At 37.1% G+C, this 19,457-nt stretch overlaps 1 protein-coding gene across 13 annotated transcripts in view; it reads left to right on the top strand.

Annotated features, from left to right (window-relative positions):
- The window catches only part of PSD3 (pleckstrin and Sec7 domain containing 3), a 746,112-nt gene that overhangs the window by 670,733 nt on the left and 55,922 nt on the right, over window positions 1-19,457 (top strand). For all 13 annotated transcript variants that reach the window (XR_005797446.1, XM_040496884.1, XM_040496672.1 and 10 more), the window contains 2 exons: window positions 13,674-13,831; window positions 16,924-17,068. Coding sequence is in view for 12 of the 13 variants with exons in the window: in XM_040496884.1 (XP_040352818.1) it covers window positions 13,674-13,831; window positions 16,924-17,068 (303 nt within the window). In the remaining variant the exon portion in view is untranslated. The remainder of the gene's footprint in view (window positions 1-13,673; window positions 13,832-16,923; window positions 17,069-19,457) is intronic.

The raw sequence follows: 19,457 nt of genomic DNA, 5'->3' as shown, positions 1-19,457 counted from the left end.
TTGCCAGGCAGCACCTCCCTCCTGAGTTTTATCTCAGATGCGGCTGTGTTTCCCAAAACCTCACTTCTGAGGGACTGTGGCTTTAACCCACTCAGACCTTCTGGGGGAAGGTCTCACCAAGTAATGGCCAAGTGCCAGCCACACCCAGGAACATTCACAGGACCGTGCTGCTGCCAATGCCCAGAGACTGTGGCTGGGTGCCATTCCGACCCAGAAAAAGTTCACAATCATGTAGCAGCATTTTAGGGATATGGAAAATCACAACATATGTCTGGCAACAAGCTTCACCTTTTTTTTTTTTTAATTTTTTTTCAACGTTTTTTATTTATTTTGGGGACAGAGAGAGACAGAGCATGAACGGGGGAGGGGCAGAGAGAGAGGGAGACACAGAATCGGAAACAGGCTCCAGGCTCCGAGCCATCAGCCCAGAGCCTGACGCGGGGCTCAAACTCACAGACCGCGAGATCGTGACCTGGCTGAAGTCGGACGCTTAACCGACTGCGCCACCCAGGCGCCCCAACAAGCTTCACCTTTAATGTCCTTGTCCCAGCACCAGCAAATGTGGTTGTTTCCTGGCATCTGCTGGGACCTATGCCTGTGGGGTGACTGCATAGCCTCTACCAGATGTCCTTCCAGCAGGGGAACCACCTTTCCCATGTGGCCCTCAGACCTAACTCTCTGCTCCTGGGGATTCATCCTTCCCACCAGAGCACCACCAGGAATCGAGCTGTGGAGTTTTAGACTCTGTGCTCCCCCTGTTTATAGAGCCTTAATGAAATTTAAACCCTCTACTTTCTTCTTTCTCTCTTTTTAGTTCAGTCCCTGTCGCTATTTCCTTTTCTACTTTTTCTCCAGTTGCTTTGGGGGGGGGGCGGTGTTTTTCTGTGCTCTCCCCTCATCTCCATCCTCTCTCCACAAGAAAAAACAGCTCCCTGCACTCTAGAGCTTCTCTGTCCCCCAGTTCACCTCTCTACACCATGTACCTCCTGAGTTCTGTGGTTCAGGTTGTGTACATTTTTGTATTAATCTTCAAAACAGTTTTCTAGGTGTGCAGGATGGTTTAGTGTTGATCTGGCTGTTTTCATGGAAGCAAGATGGAAAAAAGACTTCCATGCTCTTCCGCCATCTTTGATACCCTATGTCTTTCAATGGGAGTATTTAATCCATTTACATTCACAGTGTGATTATTGAAAGATATGAATTTAGAGCCATTGTTTTATCTGTAGTGTTGGTGTTTCTCATAATGTTCTCTGGTCCTTTCTAGTCTCCACTCAAGGACTCCCCCTTAAAATTTCTTACAATGCTGATTTTTGTGTTCATAAACTCCTTTAGTTTTTGTTTTTCTGGGAAACTCTTTATGTTTCCTTCTATTCTGAATGAGAGCTTTGCTGAATGAAAAATTCTTGGCTGCATATTTTTCCTATTCAGTGTATTGAATATTTCCTGCCATTCCCTTCTGACCTGCCAAGTTTCAGTGGACAAGTCTGCTGCTAACCTCATGTGTCTACCCTTGTAGGTTAAAGACACTTTGGCCCTAGCTTCTTTCAGAATTCTCTTTATATCTGTGTTTTGCAAGTCTCAGTATGATATGTAGTGGTGTTGACCTATTTTTGTCAATTTTAGGAGAGTTCTCTGTGTCTCTTAGCCTTGAATTTCTGTTTCCTTCTCCAGGTTAGGGAAGTTCTCAGCTATAATTGTTCAAATAAACTTTCTATCCCCTTTTCTTGCTCTTTTCTTCTGGGAGGCATATGATACAGATTGTTGTTTGACAGAATCGCTGAGTTCCCTAAGTCTCTGTGATCTAATGGTGGTTTTGTTTTGTTTTGTTTTGTTTTTTGCCTCTTCAGCTTCATTATTTTCCATAATTTCATCTTCTATATCACCTATTCTGTCCTCTGATTCTTCAATCCTTGTTGTGACTATATTCAGTCAGTTTTTCATCTCAGTTGTAGCATTTTTTATTTCAGCCTGACTAATTTTTAGGTCTTTGATCCCTGTAGTAGGGTTTTCCTGTGTCTTCTATGCTTTTTTCAAGCTCAGGCCATAGTCTTATGACTGTTGTTCTAAATTGTTCATATATATTCCTTATATGTCTTTTCATCAAGACCCTGGCTGTGATTTCTTCTTGACTTTTCCTTTGAGGAGGATTCCTCTGCCTTGTCATTTTGGCTACATTTCTGTGTTTTAAATGTTTTGAAATCTTGTTATATTTCCTATACTGGGGAGTACTGCTATAATCAAAAAGGATCATATACTGTCCAGGGAAGAAACAGAAGTATTTCTGGTGTATGCTGTGTGCACTCTGCTGTTGCATTTTGGCTGCTCTTTCCCATTGATAAGTCCTCTAGAGCTCCTCCTTGCTTGCAGTGTGGAGCATTTGGACCTTTAACCAGGTGTGCTTTGATTTGTTTGTCAAAATAAGCTTGAAGAAAAAGAAGAAAAAACAAGCCTAATTCCAAAAAAAAGAGAAAAAGAATGAAAAAAAAACAAGTAATCAAAAAGCTATAATTCTCAAGACAAACAAAACAAAACAAAACAAAACAACCCAACAGGAAAGAAAGGAAGAAAACGAAAAGAAGAAAAAAAGACTGATCCAAAAAAGCGAAGGAAATGAAAAAACAAACAAACAACTATAACCCTGATTCCAATAGGAAAAAAAGGAAGAAGAAAAAAATAAGCCTTGGTCCTATTTCCACCAGAAGATGTTCTGAACCACTCTACTTTCAGTACACTGGTGCATTCAGGGTGCTGCTGTGCTGGTGTTCTAGAGGAGTGGCCTTCTCTACTCATTCTAAGTTAGTTCTGCCCTAGTAAATAAGCAGTTGCAGGCACAGAGGGGTGAGGTTTGATGTAAATCGGTCCCACCTCCACTGAGGGCCACTCTGTTCTTGAAGTCCCACCATGTTGGTATTGAGAGGGAAGATGGCACTACCCACTCTCTAGTCTGTGGATGGGATCTTACAGCCCCACTGTTCAGGAAGCCCTTACAGAATAGTGAGGATAGTCAGTGTGTCTTGTGCCACAGCTCTCCTGCATTTTTTATTTGGTGTGTCGCTGGGTTTCAAAACTCAAAGTCTAGAGGACCCAGCACTGTGTGGATTCACCCCCCTTCTCCAGAATAGAATTTCTCCACATTGTGTCTGATGTCCTTTGTCCCAGAAAAACAGTCCCCCACCGGCACAATACTCAGAATCTATGGTGTAGCACAGTGAAAAGCAGCAACCAAGTTTTCTGTCCTGTGTGTGCACCTTTGTCCCCCATCAGTGGAAGCCCTGGAGATCCTTATACCATGTTCTGCACTCCCAGGCCAGCTCTCTCCTCCTCAGAAGCACATGCCACAGCTCTGCTTAGGAGAAAATCATATACTTCCTAAACCTCCAGAGTTTGTGCTCCAAATGCTGTTTGCAAAAAACAAAAACAAAAACTTACTGCACTTAGTACCTCTCACTCCCCCATGATCCAGAGAGATTGTCCTCTTGTGCAAACCCAATACCGCACTCTCTAAACCCCTCTATCTTTCTCCCGCTCCACAGCATGCTCTGTTTTTCTCTCCCCAAGTTCTGTTCCATACACCTCACACCTGCCACACTGTCTCCATCCAATGGTGGAGATCCTTCTGCAGTCTTCAGATCTTTTTCCTGGGTGTCCCAAGTGATCTGACCTCTATCCAGCTGTGTTCGAAGGACAAGAAATGCCCAGGGTCCCATTTATCCACTATCTTAACACCTCCCTCAAATTTATTCTAGTTCTAATAGTTTTTGGTTGAGTGTTTAGGATTTTCTATATATACTATCATGTCATCTGCAAATGGAGACATTTACCTCTTCTTTACCAATTTGGATGTTCTTTTTTTTTTTTTTTTTTCCTTATTACCATGACTGGGTCTCCTAGGTCTCCTGATATTATATTGAATGAAAGTGACAGAAGTGAGCATCCCTGTTTCTGATTTTTGAAGAAAAGCTTTTACTTTTTTATCATTGACTCTGAAATTAGCTATAGGTTTTTCATATATGGACTTTATTATGTCGAGGTATGTGCCCTCTATACCCTCTATACCAGTTTGTTGAGAGTTTTTATCATAAACAGATATTGAATTGTATCAATGCTTTCTCTGCATCTATTGAGATGATAGTATGATTTTTATCCTCTTTTTATTAATATGGTGTATCATGATGATTAATTTGCTAAGACTGAAAGATCCTTGCAATCCTGGAATAAATCCCTCTTGATCATTTTGTATGTTCCTTTTAATGTATTGCTGAATTCAGTTTACTACTATTTTGTTGAGGGTATTTGCATCTATGTTCATCAGACATATTGGCCTGTAATTGTCTCTTTCTGTGTTGTCTTTTGTTTTGTTTTTAGGTTATGTTGACCTCATAAAAGTAAAATTTTCAAAGTGTTCTTTATTCTTCAGTTTTTTGGAACAGTTCGAGGATAGTTATTAACTCTTCTTAAATGTTTTATAGAATTTACCTCTGAAGCCATCTGGTCCTAAAGTTTTGTTCGAGGTGAATTTTTCTATTACTGGTTCAAGGCTATTACTAGTAATTGGTCTGTTCACATTTTCTGTTTCTTCTTGATTCAGTCTTGAAATATTGTATGTTTCTAGGAATTTATCCATTTCTCCTAGGTTGTCCCCTTTATTCACATGTAATTTTTCACAGTAGTCTGTTACAATCCTTTGTGTTTCTGTGGTATAAGTTACAACTTCTCTCATTTCTGATTTTATTGATTTGGGCTGTCTTTTCTCTTCATGAGTCTGGCTCAGAGTTTTTCAACTTAGTATTTCTTTTCAGAGAACTGCCTTTAGTTTCATTGATCTTTTCTATTGTTTTTTTCTTCTTTTTTTACTTTCTATTTCATTTATTTCCACATTGACCTTTATTATTTCCTTCCTTCTATGACCTATGGGTTTTGTTCTTCTTTTTCTAGTTCCTTCAGGTATAATGTTAGATTATTCATTTGAGACTTTTCTTGTTTTTTGAAGTGGACCTACATCACTGTAAACTTTTTTATTAGAACTTCTTTGTTGCATACAATTGTTTTGAACTGTTGTGTTTTCACAACACATTTGCTTCCAGTTATTTTTTTCTTCTCTATTTTCTTTAGCCTGTAAGTGTTTCTTGTTGTTGTTGTTTCCCAGTTTTTTTCTTATAATTTCATCCCTAAAGCAACCTTACAAGCAAGCCCCAGTGGTATCCCAAACAGTCCCTACCAAGTCCAACCCTGGTGCCAAGCCCAGGGAGCCTAGCTCCCACCTCAGGGCAGCCAACCCAATGGCACTGCTCTCCCTGCCCTCTTCCTGCCCTCAGGCATCCTAGGCAGTTGGATTAGTATCTTGTTTTTTAATCCATTCAGCCACCCTGTGTCTTTTTTATTGGAGCATTTAGTGCATTTACATGTAAAGTAATTATTGATAAATATGTACTTATTGTCATTTTGTTTGTTGTTTTCTGTTTGTTTTTGTAGTTCTTCTCTGTTCCTTTCTCTGGCCATTGTCTGTTGGATTTTGTGATTTTTCTTGGTGTTTGTATTCCTTTCTCTTTATTTATTTATTTATTTATTTTTTGTATTTATTACAGGTTTTTGGTTTGTAGTTACCATAAGGTTCGTAAATAGCATTCTATATATAGCAAACTATTCTAAGTTGCAGATGGCTGAAGTTCCAGTGCAGTGGAAAAGCACTATATCCTCCCATCCCCCCCAACACATTTTATATTTTTGATGTCATATTTTACATCTTATTATTTTTTATCCCTAGACTGTTTTAGGTCTAGATGATTTTCCTACTTTTGTCTTTTAACCTTCATACTAGCTATGTTAATATTTGATCCACTACCTTTACTATATTGATCTTTAGCAGTAAGATTGTTTCCTTCTTATTTTTTCTAGTTATGTCCTTTTCTTTTCTGCTAAAGAAATCCCTTTAATAATTCTTGTAAGACTAGTTTGATATTGATCAACTTTTTTAGCTTTTGCTTTTCTGGGAAACACCTTACTTCTGTCTCCTATTCTGAGTGATAACCTTGCCAGATGAAAGATTCTTGGTTGTAAGTTTTTCCTTTCAATACTTTGAATATATTGTGCCACTCCCCTCTGGACTATAACGTTACTCCTGAAAAACCTGCTGGTCATTGTATGGGGTTCTCTTGAATATTACTGGTTGTTTTTATTTTACTGCTTGTAAGGTTCTCTCTTTACCTGTTGACACTTTATTATGTGTATTGGAATGGGCCTTTTTGGGTTCATCTTTTTTGAGGTTCTCTGCTTCCTGGACTTGGATATCTGTTTCATTCTCCAGATTAAGGTAATTTTCACCTATTATTTCTTCAAATAGTGTTGCTGTTCCTTTTTCACTTCTCCTTCTGAGACCCTTTTAATATGAATCTTAGTATATTAGATGTCGTTTCATAGGTCCTTTAAATTATCCTTTTCTTAAAGTTCATTTTTCTTGTGACTGTTTCAGTTACATGATTTCTGTTACCTATATTCCAAATCATTGATCCATTTTTCTGCTTCATTTAATCTGCTGCTGTTGATTCCTTCTAGTGTATTTTTCATTTTAGTTATTGTATTCTTCAGCTCTGATTGGTTTTTTATATTTTCTCTTTGTTGAAGTTCTTACTGTGTTTATCCATTCTTTTCCTAATTTCAGTGAGCATCTTTATGACCATCACTTTAGACTCATTATCTGTTAGATTGTTTATCTCTGATTCATTTAGTTCTTCTTCTTGGGTTTTGTCTTGCTCTTTCATTTGGAATATATTCCTCTGTCTCTTAATTTTGTATAACTTTGTTTGTTTCTGTATCTTGCATAGATCAGTTACATCTCCAAGTTTTGAAGGAGTAGTCTTATGCAGAAGGTGTCCTATGGGGTCCAATAGTGCAAATCTTGGTCATCCAAGCCCTTGTGTTGGCAGTGTGAACACTCCTCTTATGGCTGAGTCATGACTGGCACAGACTCACTGTTATACAGGACTCAGCATGGCTGTCTATGAGGCTTGGCTATGACTGCTATGGGCATGCTGGCAAATGGGGTTGACCCGCAGCCCATCTGACTAGGCATCCTGGCTGTGACTGCTGCAAGCATGCTGGTGTGCTGGGTTGGCCCCAGCACAGCTAGCTTAGAGGCGTGGCTATGACAGCTGTAGGAGTGTTGATGGGCAAGACAGCTCTCTGGTACAGCTGGATGTGAGCTAAGCTATGACTGTTGTAGATGCTCTGGTGTGCAGTGTCCCTGGGTTGGGGGTGTGGCTCACTGGTGCTGGTGAGGCCACCAGCATGTTTGGTGGGGCAGGGAGCCACCTAGGAGGAGTGCTAGGCTGGGGGAGGCAGTTTGGCAGTGCAAGTCCACAGGTGAATGTTAGCACTGGGTGAATGGTGTTAGCATAGTAGATGGAGAGTGTCAGAAATGGTTCTTGCCAGCCCTTCCATTCCTAGAGAATGTTCCTCTGACAGATCCCTGCCTCTCTCACACATGCTAAAATTAGTTAATAGATCTCCTCAGTTTAACCCAGGTACTTTTAAAACTGCTGACTATGTGCTAGGATTTGGAGCAAGTGAGTTGTGTGTGCACCTTTTAAAGTAACAGCTTCCTACTTTCTTCTGGCTATCCCAGACCTAAACTCCAAATGATTTTCAAAACAGACATTATGGGTGATTATCTTTCCAGTACAGATCCCCTGGGCTATGGAGCTCAATGTGTGGCTTGGAACCCTCCTTCCTCAGGGAGGGCCCTCTTTGATTCTGAAATCCCTTTCTCTGTGGGTCACTGAACCAAAGGTATGGTTCCTAACTAGACAGCATCTCCACCCCTCCTACCGAACTCTTTGTGGACATTTTGTTTGTTTTCTTTATATCCTTAGTTGTAAATGATCTGCTCTGCTTTTCTTCAGTTTCTTCTCAGAGATAGTAGTTCTATATATAGTTGTAGCTTTTGGTATGTTCATGGAAGGGGTGAGCTCAGGATCTTCCTACTCCATTATCTTGATCCTCTCCTATTTTTCCTTATTTTTTTTTCATAGTAAAGTGATATTAGTACCAACTAGAAAAACAGAAGTTTGTAAGACTTAAGATTCCTAGACTTCAGTTCCATCCTCACTATGGATCTTGCCTTCCATTTCTATCCTGTGCAATATTTTACTTCCAATGTAAGGTAAACTGGCAGTGTATCTCAGAGTTTATAAACTGCCCTGGAATAGAGTCCTGTTCAGCCACAATGGTACAGTTGTCCTACATTGATGATTACTGTTAGCTTTTATGTAGGACTATAATAAATGTTGCATTTTAAAATTTCTTGCACTTTATGGGGCGCCTGGGTGGCGCAGTCGGTTAAGCGTCCGACTTCAGCCAGGTCACGATCTCGCGGTCCGTGAGTTCGAGCCCCGCATCGGGCTCTGGGCTGATGGCTCAGAGCCTGGAGCCTGTTTCCGATTCTGTGTCTCCCTCTCTCTCTGCCCCTCGCCCGTTCATGCTCTGTCTCTCTCTGTCCCAAAAATAAATAAACGTTGAAAAAAAAAATTCTTGCACTTTTATAGCAGTCTAAGGATGTCATCCTTCAGGCTTGGTTTTAAAGGAAAATATCAGCATGGGTGCCTGGGTGCCTCAGTCGGTTAAGTGTTCGATTCTTGATTTCAACTCAGGTCATGATCTCATGGTGCATGGTATTGAGCCCTGCATCAGGCTCTGTGCTGAGAGCATGGAGCCTGCGTGGGATGCTCTCTCTCCCTCTCTGTCTCTGCCCCTCCCCCATTTGCATATGCTTGCACTCTCTTTCTCAAAATAAGTAAACATTTAAAAAATAAATAAATAAAATATCCGCACAGACAATATTTTCTAAGAATATTTAATTGCTCCAGGTCACGGTTGAAGTCATTCATTAATAGCTATCAATTGGTCTTATGTTTCTCATTCAACCTACAGCACTTTGTTAGACATCATGATATAGGTGGGAGTTTAACTGATAAGAGCAGTTGTAATCATCCCATGTGGTATTTATGGAATGAGAAAAGATGAAAGACAGTGGCAGAACTGACATCTGGAGGATAGTTGAAAGAGGAGATAACAAAACACTGCTCAGAGAGGTAGGAGAGAAACAAGGAGTGTATTGTAACATAAGCAAAGGAAGAATTTCAAGAATTTTGTTGAATTCCTTGGGTGCCATATGGTAAGAACTAACAATAATTTCTCAAAATTTTCAATTAGGTGGTCATTGATGACCTTTGCCAGAGCGGTTTTAGTAAAATGTAGAAATGGATTCCAAATTGCAGTGGGTTAAAGGATAAACTGGAAATTAATACATAGAAACAGCTAACTTATCATACATAAAAGAAAAGAGGTGATACCAGAGGAGAAAGCAGTATTTAGAAGAAACAATTATCTTACAATGATAAGAGAGACTCTGAATATATTTATAGGCTTTGAGGAAGAAGCCAGTAGATAGAGAACGATTAAAAATATAGAAGAAAAATAATGATCCATGAAATAAGCTCCTAAGAAAGGTATGTGGAGGATGATCTGAGAACACAGGATTCTTCTGTTTCAGAAAGAAAGGAGATAAAAATGGTCACCAAATATTGTTTTTTATGGAGTAGTAAGCAGAAAGTTTTATATTTACAAGTTTGACCTTATATAAGGCCAACCCTGTTACTAAGAAATTATTAGAAATTATACCAGCCAGGGGCACCTGGGTGGCTTAGTTGGTTGAGCATCTGACTTTGGCTCAGGTCATGATCTCACAGTTTGGGAGTTCAAGCCCCACATCAGTCTCGCTGCTGTCAGCACAGAGCCTGCTTTAGATCCTCTGTCCCCCTCTCCCTCTGCCCCTTTCCCCCTCAAAAATTAATAAAACATTTAAAAAAACAAAAAAATTATACCAGCTAGAATTTGAGTGGTTACTATATGCTGTGAACATTAAGAGTTTAACAAACAGTATCTCATTTAACTTCATCCTACTACTTTATGAGGGAAGTATTATCACTGCTTCTCAAGCTTAGAAAGTGAAGCTTAATGACTTTAATTAACCTAAGGTCACAAAAACATTAAGTATTATATTAGAACTAGTCATTTGAACCTAGACAGTTCTAACTCTAGGCAACTCTGCTCTTAGCCACAGTTTTAATGACTTGGGGTGTTGAAGAGAATGGCGAACATTTGGCAGAATGCAATAGAGACTATCATGGATGTGTGAAAGAATTGTCTGGGGGCACCTGGGTTGCTCAGTCAGTTAAGCATCTGACTCTTGATTTCAGCTCAGGTCATGAACTTGCGGTTTGTGAGTTCGAGCCCTGTATCAGGTTCCTTGCTGACAGCATAGAGCCTACTTGGGACTCTCTCTCTCCCTCTTTCTGCCCCTCCCTCACTCATGCTATCTCTCTCTCAAAATAAATTAAAAATTAAAAAAAAAAATTATTAAAAAAAAAAAAGAATTGTCTGTTGGCACTAAGTGCAGCAATAGCTAGAGACCAGAAATGTGTGTGCTGTCACACATCTGTACAACTGGGTTGAGTATTTCTAGCAGCAGTTTGCAGCCCAAGTGAATAATCATATTGGGGTAGGAATTCTTTCATTTGAAACTGGGTACATGAGAATATTAAGGCATAGCCTACCAAAAATTCCTAAATTCTAAAGATAAAAAGAAACCTGTATAAGATTCCTAACAGAAAATACAGTAAAATGGAAAAAAAAAAAAAGAATCAGACTAGCTTTGGACTTTTGTAAAACTGGAAGGTAGATGACAGTAGAATAGCATCTACAGATACTGAGTGGAAGGGGACTGCAACCAAGAGTTCTATACCTGTCAAAGAAAGTGAAAGATATTTTTAAATAAAGACTACAGTAGATCATTCACCTGAGAAAAATACTCAAAAGGAGAGAAAATAACCAAGGGATGAGAAAACACTTTAAGATAGAGGAAAGATAGAAAGTAAGTGAGCAATTAGATCTAAAAGAATAAGGAGAGACTCAGTGAATGTGTAATATAAGTACAAAGTAAGGTTTTTTAAAATAGAAAATGCATAATATCAAGTAATTTTAATAATATTGCAGAACAAACATAATAAAGTATTTCAGCAAAGTTTAGGATTAATGAGAAGGAGGGAGGGAAGCGAAATGATTTTTAAAATCTTACCTTGTTGATGTTGACTATTAGAGAAATAGAACATTTTTATGGGAGAGAGCATTTTAAGTTTCTATCTTATGTAACTAAGCACTACTAGATAAAGAACATTTTAAAATAATAAATAGCCCATCATTTAAGGAAGATAACAATCATAAACCTAAATACATCAAACAACATAGCAACTAAAATGTGAACAAGAACTATTAGAAATGCAAATAGAATTTAAAATACAATATAGTGAAAGAGAGAGGTCAGTATATTTGTCTCAATGGGATGAACATTTAGAAAAAATGGTGTAGGAATATAGAGGGATTGAATCAATAAACTTATCTCTTAATGCATACTCATCCCTCAGAGAATAATTTTTTTTTTTCTGTGTGTCCATGGAACGTTAACAAAAGTCAAATGTGGTTTGAAAACCTTAACAAATTACCCTTAACAAATTTTGAAGAAATAAAATAGGTTTTACAGACTGCTGTAAAATCTCTGGTCACAAGCCAATAAAATTAGAGATATATAATGATAAATAACTAAAACCTTAGGTAACTTTAAACTCAAGAAACATACTCTTTGACATGACTAAGATCAAAGAAGAGATCAAAAAATAAAACTGCAAACTATCTAGAGAACAATGAAAAAGTACTCTTCATTCTCAAACTACGTGTAACCTGTACTCAGAAGAAAAATTATAGCCTTAAATTCTTTCTTAATTAAAAAAGTAATAGGAAAAACAAAAGGACTAAGTAATCATCTTAAATTCAAACAAGAAATTAAATCAAAAAGAAACTAGTGAGAAGGGATTAAGATAATTCTAGGCCAAGTCATGGACCTAGAATATCAAAAAAGGTTCACAGAAATTTCTAAGCTGATCTCTGTGCATACTCCAATATCAAGTGTTAGAGATCAGTATGTATGGAAATGGAGGTAGCGTATAAATTCTCTGAAGATCATTTTGTTCGTGGTCTTTTATCCCCACTCCCCATTATTTATCTACTTCAGATTCTTATCTGGACTTAAGTGTAAGTTAAATCGAGTGGATGGTCAGCTATGCAGGGTTCTATTGTAGCATGATCCTAAGGCTGATGGGGACCTCTTCCTCTAGTTGATACCTCCCTGAGGAAATTTGTGAATCTTTGGAATGCTAAAAAGAAAAATCTCATTTAGAAAAGACAGGACCCCAAAACATAACTAGATTACAGCTTTCTGCGTTAATGGGAATTATAGAATAGATATATGTAAATATATTGTATTTAACTTAAGATTTCTTTTTATTTTTTCTTTCTTCATCATACTTCTGTAGATAACTGTCCATTGTCAACAGGAGTTCTTAATCTCTGGAGCTTAATAAAATACACTTGTTGCAATCTTAAAATAGAATCTACTCCCAAAGCCAAGAACACTCTGTATACACTGTATACACTGGCTAACTTGACAATAAATTATATTTTAAAAATCATAAAATAAAGTATTCATAAGCTAAAAAGAAAAGAAATTTCATCATTTAATATTATAAATCTGGGTAATCTTTATACTCCAATTGGTATTTACTGTGTATTTGAGGTTTCCCTTACCTTTGTCTCTCATCACTGTCACTGACTGATCATTAAGGACAAACAGCTGCTGTTTATTTCTGACTCAGTTTTAATTAATAGCAATAGTACATTTGAATTGCTTGATTTGTGGCAGGGATGGGGGAAGGAAGTAGGAGGAATGAGAACGTGTAATTGTTTTTTTGGAAATGTAAAACCAGGCTGTGATAAGAGAATAGGCAATATTCTCCTTAAGGATTTGCTACTAATTAGGTGAGAGGGCTGTATGTTCTTTATAGAAGTGCAAGTTTTTTTAGCATCATATCTGACAATATATGGGAAGAGGGAAGAGGAGACCTTAAACACTAGAAAACATATCCTAAAACATTTTTGCAGTGTCTACTGTATTTAATTAATTTTGAGGTCCTTTTGGTATTCTATTGGACCTGGAAAAACTATAGACATAAAAATATGATATTAATAATCAAATTTGCTTTAAAGTCTTGTTATTCTACTAGTTGGGATTTTCTATTGTTAGTTTGGAGGGAAGCCATACAGAAAACCTTTATAAATTCTGTAGTGTATAATTCGTGCCCAAATATAAAATTGCATCTTCGTATGGCACTTTCCTTTTTATATCTATAATAGGGTTAAGCCTTCTCCTGATTATTAAACTGATTTTCCCTCTTTTCTTTCAAAGAACCTTTGGAGGAATCATTTTATTTTACTTTTGATTTTTCTTTTGATAATATTAGACTCAAAAAAAAGTAGGAAGAAAATATAGTATCTTTAGAGCTAAGAACACAATGGCAAGGTTTTCACCATCAGTAAAATTCTCTTGATGGGTACCTGAAGTAGCAAAGAGTTGTTTTTACACCATTTCACTTTTTCCATGCCTTCATGGATTTTCTAATTTGTTTTTCTTTTAGTTTTAGGGTTTTTTTTCTTATCATAAAAAGAGAAGATGAAATCTGAATATGATCTTGTCTTAGCTTTCTTTGTATCCATCTATCCATCTGTAGGATGAATATAAACCTGAAAAGGCCCTGTCTGAAGAGGATTTGAAAAACGCCGTGAGTGTGCATCATGCGCTGGCATCCAAGGCCATAGACTACGAGAAGAAGCCGAATGTACTTAAACTTAAAACTGCCGACTGGAGGGTCTTGCTTTTTCAAGCTCAGTATGTTTCACTGGTTTGATTTGGTTTGGCTTTTTAGTTTGCATAACACCACTTTATACTGAGAAATAGAATCAGGATCTTCAGGGGAAATTTTTCATGTTGGATTCAAAGTCATTAATTGGTTACACAAGAGGGACAAATGCCTAAGAAAACTAGAATCAGAAATAGAAACTCTAAGTTCAATTTTTTTGTGTTGCTATAAGGCAGCCCTGTGACTTTTAGTCAACCACAAACCATCTATAGAAGTTAATATTTTATGAATAAAATACAAGGGTTGTACAATGTAAGTTTTATCACACAGAGAGTAAAATAGACCTGGATTCAAATTACCATTTCCTAGCTCTTCGTCCTGGCATGTAATTTAACTTCTTTGAATCTTAGCTTGTCATTAGTGCAGATGATAATGTTTATTTCATAAGGTTCTAATGAGAATTACATGAGATCAAGTGTATATATAAAGTACTTCATATAGTGCCTGGCATATAGAAACTGTTCAATAAGTGTAGATTTCCATTTTGTTCCCTCTGTCTTCTTTCTCTTCCTGAGCTCTAATAGTCTGTGATTAAACTAGAGGAAAAAGATAAAATTATATTGTGGGCAAGAAATTGGGATGGATTGCCAGTTCAATAAGGGGTCCATGACAACTTTCACATTAGAAGTGGAGCCTTTCACACAGAGAATTCTGGATTTGTGAAGTGAGAAACTTTGCATTTTCAGAACTGAGCCTCTACAAAAGGAATTTTTATAGGAGTACACACCATCAGTGTCTGTGACAGTGTTAATTCTTCATGCTTTGCACAGAACCTGAGCTTGACTTCAGAATCACTCCCAACACTACCAATTGACTGCATTTGGCATTGGAATTAAAATTTAACATCAAGATAGTGAACACAAGTATCTGCATACTTGTTGATCAAAGCAATGTAAGATCAAAAAAAGAAATAAGAACAGCAGCAAGTACTCTGGTGACTTGTGAATGTTGAATTTCCAGAGGTATGAAATTGCTGACATCAGGTGAGGAGGAAGTTGTAAGGAAATCCAAGTTTCACAGGATTTTTTTTTAGCATGGGAGTAAGACAGCTTTAACACCACAGAGGGACTCATAGCCAGATGTATAATTACAGCTATTAGTCATCAGAGTCCTTCAAATTATTCTGTTCCCCAACATTTTTTAATGTAAAATACCAAGTATGATAACTAAGAAGTTCTAATTACTTCAGATAGAAGTGTTGCAGAAATCAATGAATTGAATTAACAGAGGCAAAGAAATCAGATTATAGAAACATATGGGGTGCAAAGAGGAATTGATACCTAGTGTGGTCTTAGGTTAGTGTGGTTTCTCAGAGTAATCCATAAAGGAAATGATTTTAGATGGGCTGACATTCTGTCTACCTTAATCTGTCCTGACTCATCCTCCCATTCATTTATAAATTCACAAATATTTATTGAGTGTTGCCAGTCAGTGCTGGTCTTTGCAAATATATGACATACAAGTTAAAAGTATGTTAAAAGTTGAAAGTATGTTAATGAAATCAGATGATTTCTACATCCTTTCAGGTGGATTTTTAACATCCTTTTGGAAAGTTCTTTACATACCATTAATCTCACTTGTGTGAGGTACATAATTCAATAATTTTCAGCAAATTTACAGAATTGTGCCACCATCACCACAATCCAGTTTGGAACATTTTCATCACCCCAAAGAGATCCTCCATGCCCATTTTGTAGTCACCCCCCATTTCACCACCAACCCTGGATACCACTAATCTCCTTTGTGTCTCTATGGTATTGCCTTTTCTGGATTTTTCATGTATGTGGAACATATAGTATGAAATGTATCTGGCTTTTTTTCACTTACCATAAAGTTTTGGGGGTTCACCATGTTATAACATGTATCTGCCCTTCATGCCTTTATTACCAAGTAGTATTCCACTGTATGGATATATATTACATTTTTCTTTTATTCATTCATGAGTTGACAGACATTTGGATTGTTTCCCCTTTTTGACTTTTATAAATAGTGCTGCTGTCACTCTCAACAATAGCCAAATTATGGAAAGAGCCTAAATGTCCATCAACTGATGAATGGATAAAGAAACTGTGGTTTATATACACAATGGAGTACTATGTGGCAATGAGAAAGAATGAAATATGGCCCTTTGTAGCAACGTGGACGGAACTGGAGAGTGTTATGCTAAGTGAAATAAGCCATACAGAGAAAGACAGATACCACATGTTTTCACTCTTCTGTGGATCCTGAGAAACTTAACAGGAACCCATGGGGGAGGGGAAGGGAAAAAAAAAAGAGAGAGAGAGAGAGAGAGAGAGGTTAGAGTGGGAGAGAGCCAAAGCATAAGAGACTCTTAAAAACTGAGAACAAACTGAGGGTTGATGGGGGGTGGGAGGGAGGAGAGGGTGGGTGATGGGTATTAAAGAGGGCATCTTTTGGGATGAGCACTGGGTGTTGTATGGAAACCAATTTGACAATAAGTTTCATATATTTAATAAATAAATAAATAAATAAATAGTGCTGCTGTGAACATTCACATGTAGATCTTTCTGTGCCTATATGTTTTTATTTCTCTTGGGTGTATTCCTAGGAATAGAACTGCTGGATTGTATGATAAATTTATATAGTTAACTTTTCAAGAAAACTGTCAAAGCTACTTTCCAAATGGTTGTTTCCTTTTATATTCCTTTTAAATTCTATCAATTTGTTCCTCAGTTGGATTTTAAAATTGAATTATGTGATAGAAATAGGAGCTAATTTTTAAATTAATGTTTGACTGAGTCTAGTATCAAACAAAGTAGGGGTTTAATATTTATTGTCGAGTGATTTTGCTTTTTTCCCCTTCTGTTTCCTTGAGGAATAATCACAGCCTTATATTGTAATGATCATCGGTTCCAGGGCCTTTTATTACTATGGTAATTGCTGTTGAAAATGTTTATCTCAGTGAAATTTTATCAAGGATCAATTACCAAGAAATATAAATGACTTTATGTAACATTTTAAATCAGTAATGAGAAATGGGCAAGGTGTGATACACTTAGAGAGAGAAATACCCTGATGTAAATTTATCTGTTTCTCATAGGAGTGCAGAGGAAATGCAAGGATGGATAAACAAAATTAATTGTGTTGCAGCTGTATTTTCTGCACCACCATTTCCAGCAGCCATTGGATCTCAGAAGAAGTTTAGTCGTCCACTTCTGCCTGCTACTACAACAAAATTGTCTCAAGTAAGTCATTTTGATAGTGCTTTGACTTTGGAAAAAAGCACTTTGTAAAATAATCCTACTAACATTTTCATTTAAATAATATTCCATATTTTGGCAGCAAGGATAAGACCTTGCCTTGGAAGATCTATTGCATAAACGAAGCAAAATGCAGTATACTGGGTTTTGCACTTCATATTGGAAGCTGGCACGTGGCTGACACATAGGACACATACTATGAATACGTTTCTAAAATTTATATTAGTTTATTACTCAGTCATAGAGGCCTAGTTTTTTTGTTTTTAATTTTTTTAAGTGAAATATAGTTGGCACACAATGTTACATTAATTTCACATGTACAACATATCTCTGCCTACCATGAGCATTACCATTACATTATTACAGTAACATTGACTGTATGCTTATGCTGTACTTTTCACCCTTGTAACTTACTCATTCTATAACTAGAGGCCTATTCCTCCTACTCTCCTTCACCCATTTTGCCCATCCTCCACCCCCTTGCCCTCTAGGAACCATTAGTTCTCTGTATTTATGGGTCTGTCTCTGCTTTCGCTTGTTTGTTTATTCGTTTGTTTTGTTTTTTAGACTCCACATATAAGCGAAAGTGTGTGGTATTTGTCTTTTTCTGTCTTGACTCATTTCATGTAGCGTTATACCTTCTATACACCATGGATGTTGCAAATGGCAGGCTTAGTTTTTTGGTTTTGTTTGTACTGACTCATATTTTTTAAATGAGTAGCTACCGCCAGACATCCTGGCTTGAAAACAAGCTTTTTATTCATGTATTTGTTTTTTCATTTTACTGAGCTCTTCCCATATCCCAGGCTATATTTGATGCTGGGTATATAAGAATATTCCCAGGGATCCACTATTCACAGTACATTGGGGCAGAGACTTCCCTAACTCTCAGGGAGGAGCTAAGTGGGCCATGTGGGTTTTTCTAGCTAATCAAGATCATGTATAGTAGAACTGTGTTCCAAATGTAGTCCCATAAGTTTCTCTTCTGTTGTCAGATTGATCTCTCTAAAGATCATATTTTATTGTATTCCTGTCTTACTTAAAACTCTGTTCTAAGGACATTGTGTACAGGCCAGTTTTGCCAATTTTAAACCTGTCTGTGTTGCCTGTATTCTCACTGACTAGTTAAGGATTTTGGAAGCTAGTTTGATGTCCTTGTGAATTTCTTATTGGTGCAATAATAGAAATAGTTTCTTCTGGCTCTAATCAACCAGGGCTTGATATGAACTGGCTCCTCTACATACCTGATATCATGGATTATCAATGATATATGTATTTAATAAATATGTATTATGTGCCTATTATACCTCAGAGACTATTTTAGGCTCTGGAGACAGAAAGACAAATGAAACCCAGACACTCTCTGGATACAAAATATGCAAGTAATTGTAATAGAGTTTGACTAGAGTACAGGAAGTATAAGTCCAGAGTGCTGTGGGAGTATAAGAAGGGACATTTAGCCTCTGGCCTTGTAGGTGGAAGAGGCATTGTGGTATCTAATTTTAAACTTAAAGGATGAATAGCAGTTAGGCGTGGTGTCAGAAGAGAAAATCCCAGAAGAGGATCAAAAATGCTTAGAGGAGAAAGCACTGAGATACATAACATATAAATTATCAACTGTGACTTGAGCACAAAATACTGAGAAAAGGCAAGATACATTCCTCTGTGGAGAAGTAAGCAGAGGCCAAATAATGAAAGGTCTTGTCATGTGTAAGATTTTGGATGCTTCACTGCTTCCCCAGCATCCTTAGGATAACAGTTTAAGCAAGCAAGCACTTTTATCAAAATAAAATCTCTTATTTTAAACAAATGCCTTACACTGGAGGCATTCTAAAAATAGAATGCATAAAATTCTTAATCTTTCCTTATTTTGAGCATAAATCCAGAGAACCAAAAACAAAAACAAAAAACCCACCCGTGTTTATGTAATTGATCAAAATGATGGAGTTAAAATTTTAAATAAGGCAATAACCAAAAAGAAGTGTGCTCCTATGTCACATAAGATGACCAGGTCGTTTCAGGAATCTAATTTCTTTGTTAAAAAAGATGTTTTCTTTTCCACAAATAAATCACCAAGCTTTTATGGGCCTAAATGAGGACTATGTTCTAGAATGTTTTTAAGATTTTTTAAAGTTTCTTTCACTAGCTCTGTGTTTTTTGTCCCAGTCATTGTGTTTGTTTACTAAAAATGAAAAAGATGTTTTGCCTTTGAGAGTAATAGGACAATTTAAAAACAAATATGTAAAATCAAGCATGTGATAAATAATAGTTTAGAAAAAGGGAGAGAAGTTAGTTCACACCCTCCACATCAAATAGAGACTCTTGTGGGATATCTTTGGAGGAGCCTTAGTGCACTTTCAGTAAGTCCTGGAAT

Source organism: Herpailurus yagouaroundi, unplaced genomic scaffold (genome assembly GCF_014898765.1).
Source record: "Herpailurus yagouaroundi ecotype Mexico unplaced genomic scaffold, PumYag 28, whole genome shotgun sequence".
Taxonomy (NCBI): domain Eukaryota; kingdom Metazoa; phylum Chordata; class Mammalia; order Carnivora; family Felidae; genus Herpailurus; species Herpailurus yagouaroundi.
The sequence above is the reverse complement of the archived record's forward strand: the minus strand, read 5'-3'. Positions and strand labels throughout refer to the sequence as shown.